Source organism: Panthera uncia, chromosome D1 (genome assembly GCF_023721935.1).
Source record: "Panthera uncia isolate 11264 chromosome D1, Puncia_PCG_1.0, whole genome shotgun sequence".
Taxonomy (NCBI): Eukaryota; Metazoa; Chordata; class Mammalia; order Carnivora; family Felidae; genus Panthera; species Panthera uncia.
Window position 1 is genome coordinate 9,961,308 of NC_064808.1, and position 19,091 is coordinate 9,980,398.

General features: G+C 39.1%; 1 protein-coding gene and 1 long non-coding RNA gene across 6 annotated transcripts; one reads left to right on the forward strand and one right to left on the reverse strand.

The window, feature by feature from the left end:
• Positions 1–474: 474 nt before the first annotated feature.
• LOC125933079 (uncharacterized) lies at positions 475–8,607 on the forward strand. Its single transcript, XR_007460867.1, has 3 exons — positions 475–1,461; positions 2,831–2,932; positions 7,260–8,607. It is a non-coding gene; the product is annotated as an uncharacterized LOC125933079 (long non-coding RNA).
• A 3,221-nt stretch (positions 8,608–11,828) lies between these two features.
• On the reverse strand, positions 11,829–18,094 carry LOC125932998 (membrane-spanning 4-domains subfamily A member 4A-like). 5 transcript variants are annotated; one of them, XM_049645835.1, is made up of 7 exons: positions 17,819–18,094; positions 14,801–14,910; positions 13,946–14,194; positions 13,794–13,850; positions 13,291–13,407; positions 12,411–12,512; positions 11,829–12,030 (listed from the first exon to the last, which is right to left on the reverse strand). In XM_049645835.1, the coding sequence occupies exons 1-7, from the start codon at positions 17,934–17,936 to the stop codon at positions 11,944–11,946; spliced, it is 840 nt and encodes a 279-aa protein (XP_049501792.1). In that variant the 5' UTR covers positions 17,937–18,094; the 3' UTR covers positions 11,829–11,943. The 5 variants fall into 5 exon arrangements, with proteins under 5 accessions (XP_049501792.1, XP_049501801.1, XP_049501783.1 ...); XM_049645844.1 differs by having other exon boundaries at positions 14,801–14,939; XM_049645826.1 differs by lacking the exon at positions 17,819–18,094 and having other exon boundaries at positions 14,801–15,202.
• Between the last annotated feature and the right edge of the window lie 997 nt (positions 18,095–19,091).

A 19,091-nucleotide genomic window follows, 5' to 3' on the forward strand; every position in this document is an offset into this window, starting at 1 on the left:
CCTCCCAACCTGAACTTTAATATATATTCTAATATAATAATACCCTTAAGTTCTATTCATTGCTGTATAGCCTGAAGCTATTCAGTAACGATCTTGCCATTTTGCTGAGAAGAAAATCCTGGGTTTGACACATGGGAGAAGCATCTCTGAAATGTAATAATATTTGGATTAGGGAATTTGCTGGGTGGGAAGGGTAAGCAGGTGTTACTCTTCTTAAGTCATCACCCTTCTTGGCCAAACACATTGAGAAAAGCGCCATGTAATTTGAGTTCACATGTTCCCTTTTCTGCACCCCAAAGTGTGTCTTTGGGTTATATTTATTTATTTTGTTCTCTCCACATTGAATAAGTCATTTCACCCTGTGGTTTTTACGTCCCCTTCTCTGATTTAGCTAAGGGAATTTTACTGGTCAGAAGAATAAATTATAACTGTGGTACTTTAATTGTGTGGTGCACACACTTTAATCATCTGCTTTCCTCTGAGTTCTGAAGGGATGGCCCTGGCAGGTGGGGGGTAGAGGGGGGAGGTACTAGATATGAAGAAAGATATGCATCTGGCAACAGGGTGGAAAGGCGACTTGGAAGAAGCCACTGCTCTGTAGATACCTTTCTTATCTTCTAAACAGTTTATCGTGTCTGGATCTCTGACTGTTGTGTCTGCCAAGAAGCAAACAAAATCACTGGTAAGCTAACAACCTTCCCCTTCGTCATTCAGGGAGAAAATGAGCACTTATAACACTCTGAGTTTCCCACGTGAAGCCCAGTCACCCTGGGGATTCATTATTTTGTAGTACATTTCATCGTGTAACTGTCCCTTTGGCCCAATGAATCACGTGACCATCCTATGTCTAGACACAGACAGGCTGGATCTCCCTGGATTTTAGAATTCTGATCCCCATATCTCGTCACCATAAGAAGAGTGAGTAAAGATTTATGTAGCTATTCAAGCCTCGTTATGGTAATGGGGTGGGGTGACGTTTAATAAAGAGAAAAACATGGCTTAGGCTTGAGCAAGGCAGATTTTTATCTTTGGTGGAGGGAGGAGCTAATAGGAGGAGAAAACAAGAGATGCTGACAAAAACGCACGTAATATTTTTATCCTATCCACGGTATGTGTTCATGAAAAATCAATCTTATCTAACTCTTCTTCTCGCAATTGTGATTTATCATTGAACCAAATTGGCACTATAAGGATGATGAATGCCTGTAGATCTCATGGATAAGTCAATGAAATCAGAATTCTCTCCCCAACATGTAGGGTCTAGAAACCCTTGGTCCTTAACTTATAAGCTAGTTATGTCTTTTTTTTTTTTTCCAGCTGAGGAAGAATATAGGTGCTAACACTCTTAGCACATTAGTCTCGATTGTTGGGATCTGTATTCTGTCATATAATTTAACAAAAAATTTCTGCTATGATTGCAAGAAGGAAACTCTCTGTTTGGGCATCAAATCAATTGCAATTGTAAGTATTATCCCCCTGAATTTGGAGAAGACTGAACGCTTATCTGAGCATGATGAAGATGAAACCTGATCATTGGTATATTTCAAGAACATGACAAAAATTCTTGCTTCCAGAGTCCTTCCAAATGCCTCTCTACAGGTGCAACAATTAGAAAGAGAAAAAAACTATTTCTTTTCAATGGCAGAGAGCCCCAATTCTGTGGTCTAAATTTTATTTTTTCTGGAAAAACTAGAATGATATTAAAATCTGAGTCAAAGATTGGGGAAATTTTTACTTTATCCTTTATTTTTAAAAATTATTTTCTATTATAATATTCATTACTGCTAGGATTTTAAAAATAAGTTATTACCCAAAGCTACCTGGAGAATGAATGTTTATTCCGACTTGCCACTATTTGAGCATAATCCTTTTTTTTTTTTTTTTTTTTTTGCAATAAAGCCATGTGAAAGAAATGCAGACGAATGGTCTGAAATAGAGGAGAAAGAAATCAGGAAGAAAGCGGTAAAAGAAACCAGGAACACTGGAGTGTGGGAAGACACATTTTACTTATGAGGACAATGACAAAAATTTTCACAACTGTTATTTAATTTTTACCCTAAAGCGTGTTCCAAATTTAGGAGACATTCTGGGGTTTTTTTTTTTAATTTTTTTTAATGTTTATTTCTTATTGAGAGACAGAGAGACACAAAGCATGAGCAGGGGAGGGGTAGAGAGAGGGGGAGACACAGAATCTGAAGTAGGCTCCAGGCTCTGAGCTGTCAGCACAGAGCGCAACGCAGGGCTTGAATTCACAAACTGTGAGATCATGACCTGAGCCAAAGTCAGTCACCTAACCAACTGAGCCACCCAGGCACCCCGGAGACATTCTGGTTTTAATTAGAATTGAGTCCAGTGGAAAACTGGGAAATTTTAGTATTTCACTGGGGAGATCTTAACCCTTACCATTTCTGCCCTGTTTATTGAGAAAAGTCAGCTTTGCAAGCCTTGGCAACATTTCTGATCTCCATGACTGAGTAACAATAACTTCAATAGTAATATTACTAATAACCTACCCTACCACCAATAATAATAATAATAATAATGATTTTAATAAAAATCAAAAGTGGAGTAGTTATTGTGAATTCTGTAATGTCATCAAGTTTTACTTCCCATCTTGTATTAGTATGTTCAAGAATGTTTAATATCATCCCTAACTCTTGCTTTTCTGTAACAGCACATAGATTTGTGGGTTCAGACCCAACTTCATTGCACCATTTTTATAATGTGATGTGTCCCCTTTTGATGGCCTGATGTGGGGCTCTGACATAAAACTTTCTAAACTATCATCAAAGTGGAAGGTAATGCATGACATTTTATTTTCTTTTAACAGGGACTTGTGATTGTCCTAATGATCCTAACTTGTCTGCAAATTTTAATTTCACTCCCTCTCTCCATGCTCGTCTATAATGTGGATGACAGGAATATTCACTGGGTATGTACAATTCTTAGAAGAAAGAGGATGATTTCAACTGTTTCGTTAAACAATGTGGTCGATGACTCTTTTCACCATTGGTAAAATGAACAAAAGCATAAACTAGAAGTGATTCTGTGGACAACCTGGAAGCTACTAGCTGTGTGTTGAGCACACTTGGAATACACAGTGTGCAATTCTCTTTTCCGTACAGAAACTCTCACCCATGGGTATCTATCCATGACTTCAAACATCTGTCCATCCATCCATCCATCCATCTATTAATTTACTATATGAAGTACACTCTTTAGTGTGATGAATATGCAACGTATATATCATCCAAAAATAATAAAATCAAGGTATAACTAATTTAAAAGCCTGAAAGAGATGAAATATATTATTGCAGGTATATAAAGTTGACAATACAGCTGACTGGAAACACAGATATAGTTAGAATTTTATGTTTTATTATTACAGGTAACAGATGTAGGTAAGAGCTAGCAGCATATTTTTCTCAACTTCATTACCTGGTTCTTTTTTGTGTGTTGAAATTATTGCCACAACTGTGTGTCAATTAGGGTTAATTCAGACAGAAAATGGAAAGGTTTCTGGTATTGAAATCCCCCTCATTTCAAGCGTATAACATTATCACAAGCAATTGGATTACATGAGTCTAAGGGCTGGTAAGCAAGTCTGAATTCCTCAGGGCAGGCAGTCAAGAAAGGAAGGCAATGGATGGGATGGACCCATGGGCACGGCAAAGGTAGATCAGAAGTCCCGGTGGACCTGAGTGGATTCTTTACTCAGAATCCAGTCATCTCATAAGGCTGAAGTCCATGTACTGGATGCCTGGACTCCCAGAAAGTCTGGGGATGGTCTGATAGTTCTCTGCTGTTGTTGGCAGAATCCAGCGGCCTGTGTTATGGAACTGGGATTGTTGGCCAGGAGTCATTCATGCTCAGCTCCTAGAAGCTGCTCTTGGATCTGTTCAAGAGGTTCCCTCCATTTCAGTAACAGAGAGCTTCCTCTTTGTCAAACAGTTCTCATGCTTTGAATCACTCTGACTTCCTTTTCTACCATCCAGAGAGCACTCTGCCTTGAAAGGACTCCTGTACTTAGATTAGGCTCATCCGGATAACGTTTTGTTTTGTTTTGTTTTTCTGCCATATGATATAACACAATCACGGAAATGACACCATAATATTCTTCCCACCACAGAATACTTGTGCAGCACCCAATGAGAAAAGACACAGAGAAGGGGAAGACATATTTATTCTTGTAAGGCCATGGGTCTGAAGGAAAATGCGGATCTTCTCTCACATTACACTGGACAACATGTGTTGCATGACCACACTGAGCTGTAATGGAGGCCACAGAGTTCCATTAGGCTCAAATCTAGCTCAAATATACAGAATTTCTATTCTTAAAGGAAGATGAGGAACATTCCCAATCACATTCTTCTCTATAGGCACCAAATAGGCACATCTACCTTCTTCCCCACACCTAAAATACAACTCACCAGCTCACGAAGGACAATAATCCAAACCATTTGTTGCTCTGGAGTTACTGTATCTTTGTCGTTCTCTACAACAAAAACAGAAGTAGTTCATTGCAGTGAGGGCCGAAAGACAAATTATTTGCCCTATTTCTACTTACATTATATAAATGTGGACTTGACCAAAGACAATGATAAAACTTCAACCTGGAGATAAAAAGAGAAATGTGAAATCACTGATCTATGGCAATTACAATATGTTCTAAGGCAGGAATTATGGAGACACCCTGCCCCCCAAAAGCCATAAAATACTTAAGTTATGTCATAGTTCCCTTCTCGGGGAGGTATTAACTTATCCATTTTCCTCTCTGGCTCTTTGTATGCTAATTTTCATGGCCCTCGCTAGAGTAGACATTGGAGAGTATGCTCTTTTTAGGTATTCTTAGATATTTCTCAGTATTTGCATCTACTCTCTACTGGTATACATGGCTTTTATATGTCAAATATTCTCTGGCTACTGTAAGTCAGGTTTTTGCCTTCTATGACAACATAGTTGCACCAAAAACAGGGATGGAAAGGTAGATTCTTTATTGCCAAAATGTGGCTTTCACCTCTGGATCCACGAAGGGCCTCCTGCTGTGACATCCACATCCCAATCAGCAGAAAGGAAAAGGGAAATGAGAATACATACCCTTCTTCTTAAGTGTGTAACTCCAAAGTGAGATTTACTACTTACTCTCACGTTTTGTCGGCTAGTACTTAAATATTTTCCCATACTTAGCCGCAAGAGAGCCTAGGAAATATAGTCCCAATTTTATCTCCATTTTCCAGTTTAGAAACATGTTATATTGTTAAGAGAAGAAGGGAAATGTCAGCAACAGCTCTATGGGTTAAGCATTAGTTAAAAATTATGAAAACACAATAACCATCCTTTATTTATAAAACCTTACATTATTTTCTCTCATCAAATAATCGTTCATTATAAGAGACAGACATCAAATCACAAATACAAAATACAAAAATACTTAAAATTTTCTATGCGTAATCACACAAAACATGTTCAGACACTCAAAAACTTATGTTCTATTAGCAACTCATTATTTTCCAGCCCATCAGCAATGCATCACATGTAATGTCCCAATATTAGCTGGGTTGGCATTCTTCATACCAAAATGATTAAAGAAGTCCCTACTATCTCTCCCTATTTCTGTTGTTCAAGAATGATTTTAATGGATATGTTTATAGTTTCCTTTATCTTCCTCAAAACTAAATACTAGTAACCCAAGTAGATTGATACTCACCTGGCTTAATATCTGGAAAAAATTAACCATTGGGTAGGGTTTTTTTTCAAGTTTCATTTAAATTATAGTTCATTAATGTACAGTGTAATATCAGCTTCAGGTTAAAATATACAGTGATTCATTGGTAACATACAACACTCAGTGATCATCATGACAAGTACATTCCTTAATCCCCATCAACTATTCCACCCATCCTCCTTCGACCTTCCCTCTAGTAACCCTCAGTTTGTTCTCTATAGTTAAGAGTCTGTTCCTTGGTTTGCCTCTCTCTCTTTTTCCTTTGCTCATTTGTTTTGTTTCTTAAATTCCACATGTGAGTGAAATCATATGGTATTTGTCTTTCTCAGACTAACTTATTTCACTTAGCAAAATACTCTCCAGCTCCACCCACGTTTTTGCAAATGGCAAGATTCCATTCTTTTTTATGGCTGAGTAATATTCCATTGTGTATATATACCATACCTCCTTTATCCATTCATCAGTGGGTGGACACTTGAGCTGTTTCCACAATTTAGCTATTGCAGATAGTGCTGTTATAAACATTGGAATGCATGTGTCCCTTTGAATTCGTATTTTTGTATCCTGTGAGTAAATACCTACTAGTGCAACTGCTGGATTGTAAGGTGGTTCTATTTTTAACTTTTTGAGGAAACTCCATACTGTTTTGCAGAGTTACTGCACCAGTTTGCATTTCCACCAACAGTGCAGGAGGGTTCCTCTTTCTCCCCATCCTCATCAACACCTGTTGTTTCTTGTGTTGTTGATTTTAGCCATTCTGACTGGGGTAAGGTGATATCTCATTGTAGTTTTGATTTGCATTTCCCTGATGATCAGTGATGTTGAGCATCTTTTCATGTGTCTGTTGGCCATCTGGACACCTTCTTTGGAAAAATGCCTATTCAAGACTTCTTCCCATTTTTTAATTAGATTATTTATTTTTCGAGTGTTGAGTTTGATAAATTATAGATTTTGGATACTAACTCTTTATCAGATATGTCGTTTGCAAGTATCTTCTCCCATTCCATAGATTGCTTTTTAGTTTTGTTGATTGTTTCCTTCACTCAGAAGCTTTTTATTTTAGTAAAGTCCCAATAGTTTATTTTTGCTTTTGTTTCTCTTGCCTCAGGAGAAATATTTAGAAACAAATTGCTACAGACGATGTCAAAGAAGTTACTGCCTGTGTTCTCCTCCAGGATTTTTATGGTTTCATGCCTCATATTTAGGTCTTTTATCCATTTTGAATTTATTTTTGTGTGTGGTATAAGAAAGTGGTCCAGGTTCATTCTTCTGCATGTTGATGTCCAGTTTTCCCAACACCATTTGTTGAATCATTGGGTAGTTTTAGTCATGATTGAAACTGAACTCACCCTCTACCTTTTTTGGAGAGCAGCCATTAAGTTACTCTGGCCCCAAATCCACACAATTAATCTTTAGAGTAAGAGAGCATATATTTGGAGACAAATCATTGAGGACTTAGATTATATTATTCTTTATGGCTTATTTTACAGACTTTACAGATTATTTTATGGATTATTCTTTGACTTCTTTACAGATTTCTGTATTTTTTTGCTGGAAATCACCTTCTGAAAGTCCTTATCAAGACTTGTTGCCTCAAACTTCAATCTATCAAGAACTTGAATGTAAATAAGAAACACCTTCATGTTATCCCACAGATACTAGTAAACAAATATGGAGCTATACTTCTGTATTTTGGATCCACAGTGATAGCAAGAAGATCATACTGTGACCACTGAGTCATAAATATACACGTGTGAGAATACAACTGTGTGGTTCAAAGTCATAAAGAGAGCAACTAGCATCTATAGCATCAAGAATTTGGTTGTCACTATTCTTTTGGTTGGATGTTATCACAGGCTAGGTGTATGCTCTGTAACAAAACTTAACTTTGAAATATTGGTGGCTTAACACATCAGAAGTTCATTTACTGCATACTTTACATGTTCATTGTTAGTTGGCTGTTTAGACCCACACTGATATGGATTCTACAAAATAGAATAATATCTCAAAAAGTTTTTTTTATTTTGCCGAGGTAGGGAAAAAAAAAGTTAGAAGTTGGACCTCTGGCAATGAGATACTGTGGTCGAGAAGCATGTGTCATTCTGGCCACAGCTCATTAAATGGTGACCTTCCCAGTGCTGTGTGGGAGACAGGAAATGTAGAGGGACAGAAAATATCAGTGAATAATATTATCTCCACCCCAGTGTTCTTCATCAGCTAGGATATATTTTCTGAGATCACAATTCATTTTCCTTATTCATTCATTACTACATGTTAGAAAAAAATCTCAATTCCTCCAACTCTCAAATGTATGAACATAAAGCTCCATTCCTTTCTTAAAGCTCTGAAGTTTAACCTTTCTTTGATGAAGCACAGTGAAGTCAATGGAGACTTTCCTGGACCAGTCGTGAACATTTTGCATGAAGTCTTTGGTCCGTCATTTTTACACTCTGTGACTTTGGATGTGTTTCTTTCCTGACTAAAGATCAGTTTTCTTATCTTTCAAATGGCCTCACTTGTGCTTACTCAGTTCCGATTGGGATATACATCAAGGAAAAGAGTAAATATACGCAAAAAATACTTTTAATCATACAAAATACTATAGATTATACTATTTCATTGGTCTAGTGTTAGGTTAATTAATTATATTGCATCATTCAGAGTACATTAGGCTTTTGTGATGATATTTTACATATGTAAGCTTATATATAAAAGCTTGGGTTGCTTCGTTGGCTCACTGACAATTAATCAAAGTGTTACCCATTCCCCTAGAATATACAACCAGAATGTTTCAAAGTCTAGTAAAATTAATAGTGTGTCCATGAGATCCAACAATTCCATTCCTGTTCTATACAGTATCATAGCTACTATACATGTATGGCAATTAAAATTTAAGTTCTTTAAAATGAAAAAAAGATTCAAAGCCTATTTTCTTAGCGTCACTATCCATGTTACAAGCATTCAATGTCCACTTGTAGCTAGTCCAAAATATATGAGGGAAAGGGCTGATAAAACTAAAAGGAGAAATCGACAAATATCCTATTATATTTGGAGACCTCAACCCCCTCTTTGACAGCTGATATATCACCCAGGTAGAGAAGCAGAAAGGATATAGATGACCTGAGCAGCAGTATCAATCAAGTTGACCTAATTGACATTTATAGACCTCTCCATCCAACAACAACAGAACATACATTGTTCTCCAATGTGCGTGGAATATTTGCCAATATTGGTCGCTTCATGTGTTAGGCAACACAGCTCAACAAATGTAAAACAATATAAATCATACAGTTGTCAGACAATAGCAGAATTGTGATAGGTGGAAAATTCAAAATTTTTGGAAATCAAACAGCATATTTCGAAACAGTCCGTGAGCCACAGGAAAGTTTTTAAAACAGGTAGAAATATGGGGTTTCTTTTGCTTTTGGGGGACAATTCTTGTGATTTTTTTTTCAAAGCCAGATGTGATACATCATATAATAGATGGCTAAAAATAGAAATATTTACAGATACGTGTATAAACATGGTGCAGTGGACTGTCTGTGTCTCCCCTTCCCAAATTCATATGTTGAAACTCTAGCCCTCAATATGATGGTATTTGGAGATGGGGCCTTTGGGAGGGAATGAGGTAGCAAGGGTGGATCTGTCGTGATGGAATTAGTACCTTATAAGAAACAACATGAGGGAACTTACTTCCTCTCTTTGCTCTCTACTATGTGAGGATACAATGAGAAAATGGCTATCTGGAAGCCAGGGGGGAAAACTGAGCATGCTGACATCTGGATCTCAGATGTCCACCCTCCAGAATTGTGAGAAATAAATATTTTCTAAGTTACCCACTATATAGTGTCTTGTTAGAATAGCTCAACTAAGACACATGAATTAGCAGACAGATGTATGTTTTCCTCTGTTAGCTAAGAGAACCTAAAAGAAATGACATCCCAATAGTAACAAGCACGCCTAGAGCCCAGATCTTTATTTCTAGTATGGTTCTCCAATAAGAAGAAATGGGCTGCGTGATGAAACGGCTGATTCTAAGACGTGGGCAAGAAGTATGTAAGATGAGGGGCGCCTGGGTGGCTCAGTCGGTTGAGCATCTGACTTCGGCTCAGGTTATGGTCTCACAGTTCGTGAGTTCGAGCCCTGCGTTGGGCTCTGTGCTGACAGCTCAGAGCCTGGAGCCTGCTTCAGATTCTGTGTCTCCCTCTCTCTGCCCCTTCCCTGCTCATGCTGTGTCTCTCTCTCTCTGTCTCTCAAAAATGAATAAATGTTAAAAAAAATTTAAAAAAAAAGATGTAAGATGAACCTGAGAACATGGTCATGTCATAAAAAGAAGCAAGTGCCCCAAATGAGACACAATGATAGGGTCCATCAAAGGGACACAGGAGCCACTGAACAATCTCCCAGTGATCAAAACAGAAACAATTTGAGCAATAAGATAAACTGGTATTAGATTAAAACCCCAAGAATGTATAAATATTCATAAATTCATACAAATACTTGAATGCATAAATAAGTGGGAGAAAATTGACAAAACCCCAGGGCAGAATATCAAATAACTTATGAGGTTACTCTACCCTCAAAGCAATAGATCTTAACTCCAAGACTCCTTGAGTATCCAGCCCAGCACACGGTGGCTGGATAGTGACAACCTTCTGAAGAGTACAGTATAAAAAGTCGGGGAAAAGCTAACTTTAGAGTGGAAAAAACTGAAAAACTGTACTCAGTGAGGTGATTAAAGCCAACGTCAACAGCGTAAGTCATGTTGATAATATGTACCCTTGATTGGATGTGATAAGGATCATATTGTACTTCTGACGTCTTCCTCCCCAAACCTCAAAACACTAGTCTGATCATGAGAAAAATATCAGATAAGTTCCAGGTGAGGGACATTCTGCAAAATACTTGATCAGTATTCCACAAAACTATCAAGGTCATCAAAAACAAAGGAAGTCTCAGAAATAGTCACAGCCAAGAGGAGGCTAAGAAAACATGGAAGCTAAGTCTAATGTCGTGTCTTGGGTGGGGATCTTGAAAGAGGAAAAGGGCACTAACTAAAAACTAAAGACATCTGAATAATAATAATGCTGTAGTTAATGATAATGTATCAATATTGGTTCATCCCATACTAAGGTAAGATGCCAACTGATTTGGGGTATATGGGAACTCTTTTAATATTTTCTCAATTTTTTAAAATAAATCTAAAGCTGTCGTAAAAAGAAATAGTATTCAAATTATTGCAATGTGATACAAAGACATCAAAATGGTTAGAATGAAAATCACATGATATCAGGGTACAGATGTACAATACCTGGAATTCAGGCATTGCTAGAAGGCAGGTGCATATGCCATATGCACTTTGGACACGGCCCAGCAGTTCCACAGCTATACGTAGACCCAATGGAATTTTACACACGCACGTACCAAAATATACGGATACATTTTGCACGCACGGCATGATTCGTCCCAAATCGAAGCATCCCAAATATTCATCAATATTTACATATGTAATAGATTGTCCTGCAAGTCTTACAATAGAATATCTTGCAGCGGTATGAACATAGTATTACCACTGGCAATGGCGGGAATGAAGTTCACAAACATGCTAGAAGAAAGGAGCCATAGCCAGTGCATATATTTCACAAGACTCCATTTTATGAAATTCAAAGATGCAACTCATATTGGTGGTAAAAGTCAAGACAGCAGTTAAGCTGGGGATCTTAGTGAGTGAAAAGGGGAATTCACCATTGTCTGAAACTGGTAGTGTTTACTCATGGATTCGGATGCTGCTTACACGAGGATGTCCACCTTCTATATAACTAAAAATTGGGGGCACCCGGCTGGCTCAGTCAGTAGAACATGTGACTCTTGATCCCTAGGTTGTAAATGTGAGCCCCATGTTGGGGGTAGAGATTACTCAAAAATTAAGATCTTAAAAAATATTAGGCAGCTGTTAACAACCATGATCTATTCAGTTTTCTGTATGTGTGGTATAGGGCCTTTACAAGTTATGAGAAATGACACTGTGCATCCTAGTCATTTGAGTGACAATAGGATGAAGTGGGAGATTGGGACTCAAAACCACAATCAGCAGCAATAGAGGAGAAAATGCACTTTATTTGGTTGTGTAATAACTATGCTCCTGTGCACAGATGAGAACACTTCCTGGCAGGCAAAGAGATACACAATGAATAATATTTTCAAAAGCAGGAATTATTCTATTCAAACTCCAGCTCCTCATAAATATGTTCATGGGGGGCTATTGCTGAAGACACCTTGTCATTGGTTGACTGGATAATCACCACCTGTGGATATTGAGAATAATATATACCATTATTCACATCGTCTTTCAGCTAGAGGGATTCGCATTTATCCTGGTGATGCCTACCTTTTTTGTGTATTCTAGGACCTGAAAATTAAATGTCCCTTCCTTCAGGGCCTTACATCCCTCACTCGATAAAAATTGATATCCCGCAAGACCTATGAGGTTCCTGGAAACATACACCATAGCTCTATCCGTGTATTCCTCTGTCTCCTTCAGTTTCAAGAATGACTCATGTACATAACTATCTTTCCATCACTCTGCTTCCTTACCCTTCTCATTGGTCCAGAGAGGAGGAGAGAGACAGTGAGAGAAACAAAAACGTGACAAATTTGAACCCTCCATCAGGTCCTCAACACTCACCTGAGTGACAAAGCAGGTCACCTTGCACCCAAATACAGAGAGAGAGATAGCGATGCTGACTTCCAGCAGGGAGAGGACTAATATCACAATCTCAAACATCCTCTAGAAAGGAGGAGCAGATTCCATGAGGAGACAGAAGAGGAAAAGGAAAGGAATATTAATAACAGATGGATACTTCCCCTGGCTCTGGATCCTCTGATTCCAATCTGACTCCTTCTCCCCTACGGAAACAGGTAAATTCCCTCTCATAACAAACCAAAAAAGAAAAATTGAAAAGCAAATCCTAAAATAGCGGAGGGGAGTTCTATTCTGGAACTTCATTAAGTGCAAGGAAATTCAGATGAAATCACATGTGTCTGCATAGTTTTCTGGGCTTAGCGATTCTCTGTGTTGTCCACTTCAGGTTATTTTCATCCCTGTATGAATTTATACCTTTTTCTCATCTAAAGAGCAGAGAACCTCCGGGTCTGTGAAAGCGATATCATTGCCCTTTCCTTGTACATATACACACCCCCAGAGGCTCTGAGCATCTTGGCCTGGTGTCCTGACTCTCCTCAACCCACCCACAAATGACACAAAGCCTGCTGAGCCAGCCCAGCGGTCCACCCCCATCGTAACTTGACCCTGGAGACTAAAGAAAGAGCCTAATGATCAATTCTCTAACATAACTGCATTCAGAGAAGAATGAGAGAAAAAAAGGTAACTGTCCTGGTAGGTCCTAGCAGCAAGGGGCTGAAAATTCTCCCCGTGAGCTCAAAGTCCCAGATCTTACTTATGGTGATAAGCCAGGATTAACTGGGAGACAGTCATCTCACACTAGTATGCATTTAGATAATATAAATATAATTGCAGAAAATAAAAGCAGCTCAGAAACACTTACAAGAATAAGACACTTTTTCTCCGGTGCAAATAGGACAGTCAGTTCTATTATTAACACGATTATCCCTATCACTCCTGCAACAGCACTGAGCAAGTTCACTCCCAGGCTGCCTTTGATCTGGAAGAGAATGATCAGTGTCCCCTACAACCCTCTGTTTCTTCTCCTTCCTCCCTTCAGAGAACACAAAAACATTCATTCATTTGGAAGGGGTTGAAGACACATTCTCAAATAATTTTCCTAAGTCTGAGGGAGAAAAGAGAATACTGCTGAAGCATTGGATTCTATATTCACAGATTAATCCCAAGGATGGAGTTTCAGACAGTAGGGGCAAAAAACAAAAACAAAAACAAAAAGGTAAGTCAAACCCCAGTTTCCTTATGGAAGAATTTGCCATGACCCCCATAGAGCCCAGATGATTCAGAGAATCAGAGAGCATTTCTTCTGCCTTGAGATACAGCACTTCTGATTTTACTTGTTGCTTCTGGGCCCAGGGACATACTTACCAGGTTCAATGTCATTTTTCTTCCAGCTGCAATAGACACAGCTCCAGATAAGAAGAACTGAAAATGGAAGAAACCGCTCAGCCTGGTGAGCCCACACCTGTCCTTCCCCCTACCCTGGAGGTCATCAGAACCCCAGTCTTTAGGCCACATACTTTGCTCGAAGAAGTAAAATCCCAGGTCACATCATTGGTTTGTAAGAGGGAAGGCTGGAAGGAATGTTTGTGAATTCTACCGCGGAGGAAGCTGAGATATTCCAACATACTCACAAATAAGGATCCCCATACAGGATATCCTGAGACCATGGTAAGAGGATAACACCAGTAGGGAAAGTCAGAAGAATAAAAACACAGACCTATAACAAACAGGCACACTTTCATCAGACCAATCAGGATCTGAGTCACCTGGGGAGTGAAAAAGAAGATACGTTCAGAGTATGAAGCATGCGGGCTTCTAGGAAGACGATTTTGTGGTCTCTACACAGAACTCCCATCCCCTGGTTTTGAAAGGGTTCCCGGAATGAAATCCTTAGGAATCCATGGCGTTTTCTCAAGTTCAAGACTGTTTAGAAAGGTTTTATGGTGCGGTGCCTGGGTGGCTCAGTCAGTTAAGCATACAACTTCAGCTCAGGTCATGATCTCACTGTGAGTGAGTTCTGACAGCTCAGAGCCTGGAGCCTGCTTCGGGTTCTGTGTTTCCCTCTCTATCTGCCACTCACAGTCTGTCTGTCTGTCTGTCTGTCTCTCTCTCAAAAATAAATAAACATAATAATAATTAAAAAAAAAACTAAAGGTCTTATGGTAACCTTCTTCCCCACCCCCCTCACTAGGGAAACACATTTTCCTTTCAGATTCTGGATCTCTAGTTTTGAAAAAATCTATTTCCTGCCACTAGGAAGGTCAGTTTATGACACAGCTAATCACACCTCAGGAGCCACAAGGGACAACTCTTCCCCTCTCTGGAAATGGCTATTTCCCCAAATGCGACGCTTGGAGGTCAAGCTCACTCACCCCCAGTATTTGGGGCTCCCCCTTCAAGAAGATCTTCAGGTTGTCTGTCTGGTGTACTTGGATGATGTTGTCTTTCTGGAGAGGATTTGGGCCAAACCCTCCAGTTGTTCCTTTGGGTGTATCAACATAGTCTTTAGTGCTGTAAAATGTAAATATTTTACAGAGAACAGATCCACTCTCCAACCCCTTTATTCTAGGTATGAAGAACAGCCTTTGGAAAAATGGTATCATAAGGCAAGTTTGGTGTGAAATTAAGTTATAATTTCACTCACACACTGTGTAAACTTGGGCAAGTCTTTTTTTACCATCTCCGTGCCCTAGGCTTGGAAACTATAAAAACGGTGTGCATGGGGTACCCACCTCCTGTTGTTTGCCATACATCCATATGATTTCAAAAGATTCGTACATATACGATTAGAATTGGTATATTCTAATATTTATTTATTTTTGAGAGACAGAGAGAGACAGAGCGCGAGCAGGGGAGGGGCACAGAGAGGAAGACACAGAATCCAAAGCAGGCTCCAGGCCCTGAGCTGTCAGCACAGAGCCCGTTGCAAGACTTGAACTCATGAACCGCGAGATCATGACATGAGCTGAAGTCGACACTTAACCAGCTGAGCCACCCAGGTGCCCCAGAACTGGTATATTCTAAATAATTAACAGCGTCATTATTTTTCATGTATTATTATTAAATTTTAATGTAAACATTCATGCAGGATGCTTAAATTTATATCCTCGAGAAAAAAAAATGACTGATGGAAAGTGAATCAATTGTTATAGAGAGTCCTGAAAGGGTTATGTGTTATGCTTTTTGTTCACAAGCATACTATCTATTCATTCAGTCAGCAAATATTGATGAAATGTCTATCAATGAAATGTGCCAGACCCTGTTACAGGTTTTGTTGCTTAGGACCATAGCGACGAATAAAACACACACAATTCCTGTCCGTTGGAAGCCTACGATACAGTAAAAGAAAATAAGTATTTAATTTATATCATGAATTTATAAGTGCGTGTGAATAGAAACTACGTAAAATGAGAACCTTCACTTTCCATGTAAGAAAACTTAGTTTTAAGGGATTATATCACTTCTTCAATGTCAGTCAGCATTTCTGTGTTTGAAGCAAATGAGAATTCAATTTCCCTAGCACACTGGCCTTTGCTAATGTTCCCCTATACCACAAGCATAGTGCTGATCAACAAAAAGCTCTGATGAGCCAGAGCTGAGTCAACATGGTTTTCGGAGGTCCTTTTTTTTTTTTAATGTTTCTGTAATGTTTTTATTGATTTTTGAGACAGAGACAGAACATGAGCAGGGGAGGGGCAGAGAGAGAGGGAGACACAGAATCCAAAGCAGGTTCCAGGCTCTGAGCTGTCAGCACAGAGCCCAACGCGGGGCTCAAACTCACAGACTGTGAGATCATGACCTGAGCCGAAGTCGGACGCTCAACCGACTGAGCCACCCAGGCGCCGCTCAGAGGTCCTTTTAATTGTCTTATACTCCCCTTGCAAATAGATTTGTTGCAGCGATAGCCCTTATTCTTTACCCTTCTCTGCATTCCTACAAGTGCCACATGACTTTACTGTCATATAAATATAGCTACTATCAAATAAATGTATTTCCTTCTCCCCTTAATTCTGATTTCAGCCATGTGACTCACTTTGGCCAGTGAGATATCAGCAAATGTTTTAAAAGCACAGGCTCTTGAACTCATGCCATGGCTAAGAAAACATAGCTGAGTCACCTTGCTTGAGGATACAAGACACTGAAAATGCAAGATGTCCTAATATTCATGTTGGCTGAAGTCATCCTCAATCAGATGGCAATTATTGACCTTCATTCTTATGAGTGATCCCAGAGGATTTCAGAAGAACCATGCACACCCATGTGCAGACTTTTCAGCAATATACACGTTTATTGCTTTAAGCCATTAAGTTTCAGGAGGGTGTTTGTTATGCACCAGTGTGGTTTCTTTATATTTCCCAGAAACCAGTGTGGTTTCTTTATATTTCCCAGTTTCTTTCTCATTCTTTAGCCTTAAAGAAAAAAAGATTGGTCATTCCTGAATAGTCTCCCACAGGAACAGAGATAATTATAAATAGACTTGAGCAGTAACTTCACTACCTCTGTTGAGAAAAAAGATCACTGACAGAGCTTTGACAGCTCTCTGTTCAGGGATCAGGATCCAGGTCTAAGCAAAACATCCTGAAGACAAAACTTAAACTTGTGACCTTAGATGACATCAGCTCCCAGATCGTTTTTGTGTGTGATTAAGGCTCATAAATACGAGGCAATATCACAACAGGCTATTATATGATCTTATGTGTCTCAAAAAAGAATAATAGCTTTTTAAATTTTTTTAAGTTATTTATTTATTTTGAGAAAGAGGGACAGCACAAGCGGAGGAGGGACAGAGAGAAAGAGAGACAGAATCCCAAGCAGGCTAAGCACCATCAATGCAGAGCCCAGTGTGGGGCTTGAACTCACGAACTGTGAGATCATGACCTCAGAAAGAGTAATCTTTCTATCACAAGACAGAGAATAAAGAATGGACCACAAAAGTTTCCTTAGATGATCAACTTTCAGAGTTTCCCTCTCAAATCAGGTCAGGGAGAAGCCAGGGTGTGTTGAACTACCTTCTGCACATGAATATACACAACAGAGCCATTTACTAGGAAAGGAGGGCTCTGTCTGATACCTTCAGTCAGCCACTTCTTCCTTTTCCCTTCCTTCAATTTCTCTGGCTCAGATTCCATTTATTCTGGAAGTTAGTTGATGTTTTCCCTTTGAAGAAGATGTTGAAGGGGGCAAAATTCTGCAGCCTGAACATTCACTCCCACATAGATGAGAGCCTAGCCTTCTAAAGCCAGGTCAAGAGCAGGCTAACTTGTCCCAAAGTTCATTCACACCTCATCCTGTGCTAGATACTTTTGACCCACATTCCTACATATCACCTGCAAACAGCTCAACCCAGAACTCTTCCTAGAAGCTGAGAACAGAAGATGGGCTCTTCCTACCTTTGCATCCCTCTAGAACTGCACGAAGTGGGAGGCGCGAGCTCCTCCGGGCCATCATTCCGTAACACCATTTCCACTGAGGAGTCTGATCTGATCCGAAGAGTAATTGGGCAATCATCTTCGACTCTGTGTAGTCACCGTTATTTCCTGTGGGTCATCCTACCCAGCCCACCACAGTGAATAAACTGTGCTTGCATGAGATAGTGAAGCCACGGACAAACTAACAACAGAACTTGCTTTTAGATCTTGATGGCACTCCCAGGCTGTTTTCTTAAGTACCGTATTTAAGGCTTTTCATAGCAAAACCTCAGTCACAGGAGAACACGTGATTCTGACTTTTATCCAAGGGCCAAATAGCAGCTAAGAATAAACTTGAATTTGTGCAAATTAACATTTTGCTAACAAACATCAGGACAAAAATCACTAACCGCTACAATTGAGTATACTAATCATAGGTACCAACCAACCCTTTTGATAGCCCTTTTCTCTTGGCTACACTGGAAAACTCTTCCCCCTCTACCTTTATTGATTATGATTATGATTATGATCATGATTATGATTATGATTTTTCTTGAGATATAACACATGATGTTCTACCCTGGTCTTCCAAGATGGGTTTTCAAAAATTTACCCACAGCCCCTAGGTCCCATCAGTTGGTCTACAAAATCAGGAAAGGTATTCCATTTATTTTATGGCTTGCTAATTACTTGATTTTTTTTTTAAATCAGAGAACCAATTGCTGCAGAAGATCAAGAGGTAGAAATCAGACCCCAAAAAATTGGTTTTTTACTGATACTATTTTTTTCTACAATATATAACATAAATAAAAATTATATTCTTCCCACATTGATTTTCCATGCCCTGCCCTTTGCATGTTTCACTGGATCTGAAAGTCTGCGAAAGGGAGGGCATTCTGTTAGGGTATGGGCAGACAAAAGTAGAGTTGTGCTGACAGTTCAGAACCTGGAGCCTGGTTCGAATTCTATATCTCCCTCTCTCTCTACCCCTCTTCTGCTTGTGCTCTGTCTCTCAAAAATAAAAGGGGGAAAAAAAGAGATTAGAGTGGAAGAGAGCCAAAGCATAAGAGATTCTTAAAAATTGAGAACAAACTGAGGGTTGATGGGGGGTGGGAAGGAGGGGAGGGTGGGTGATGGGTATTGAGGAGGGCACCTTTTGGGATGAGCACTGGGTGTTGTATGGAAACCAATTTGACAATAAACTTCATATATTGAAAAAAAATAAAAGAAATAATAATTTAAAAAAATAAATAAA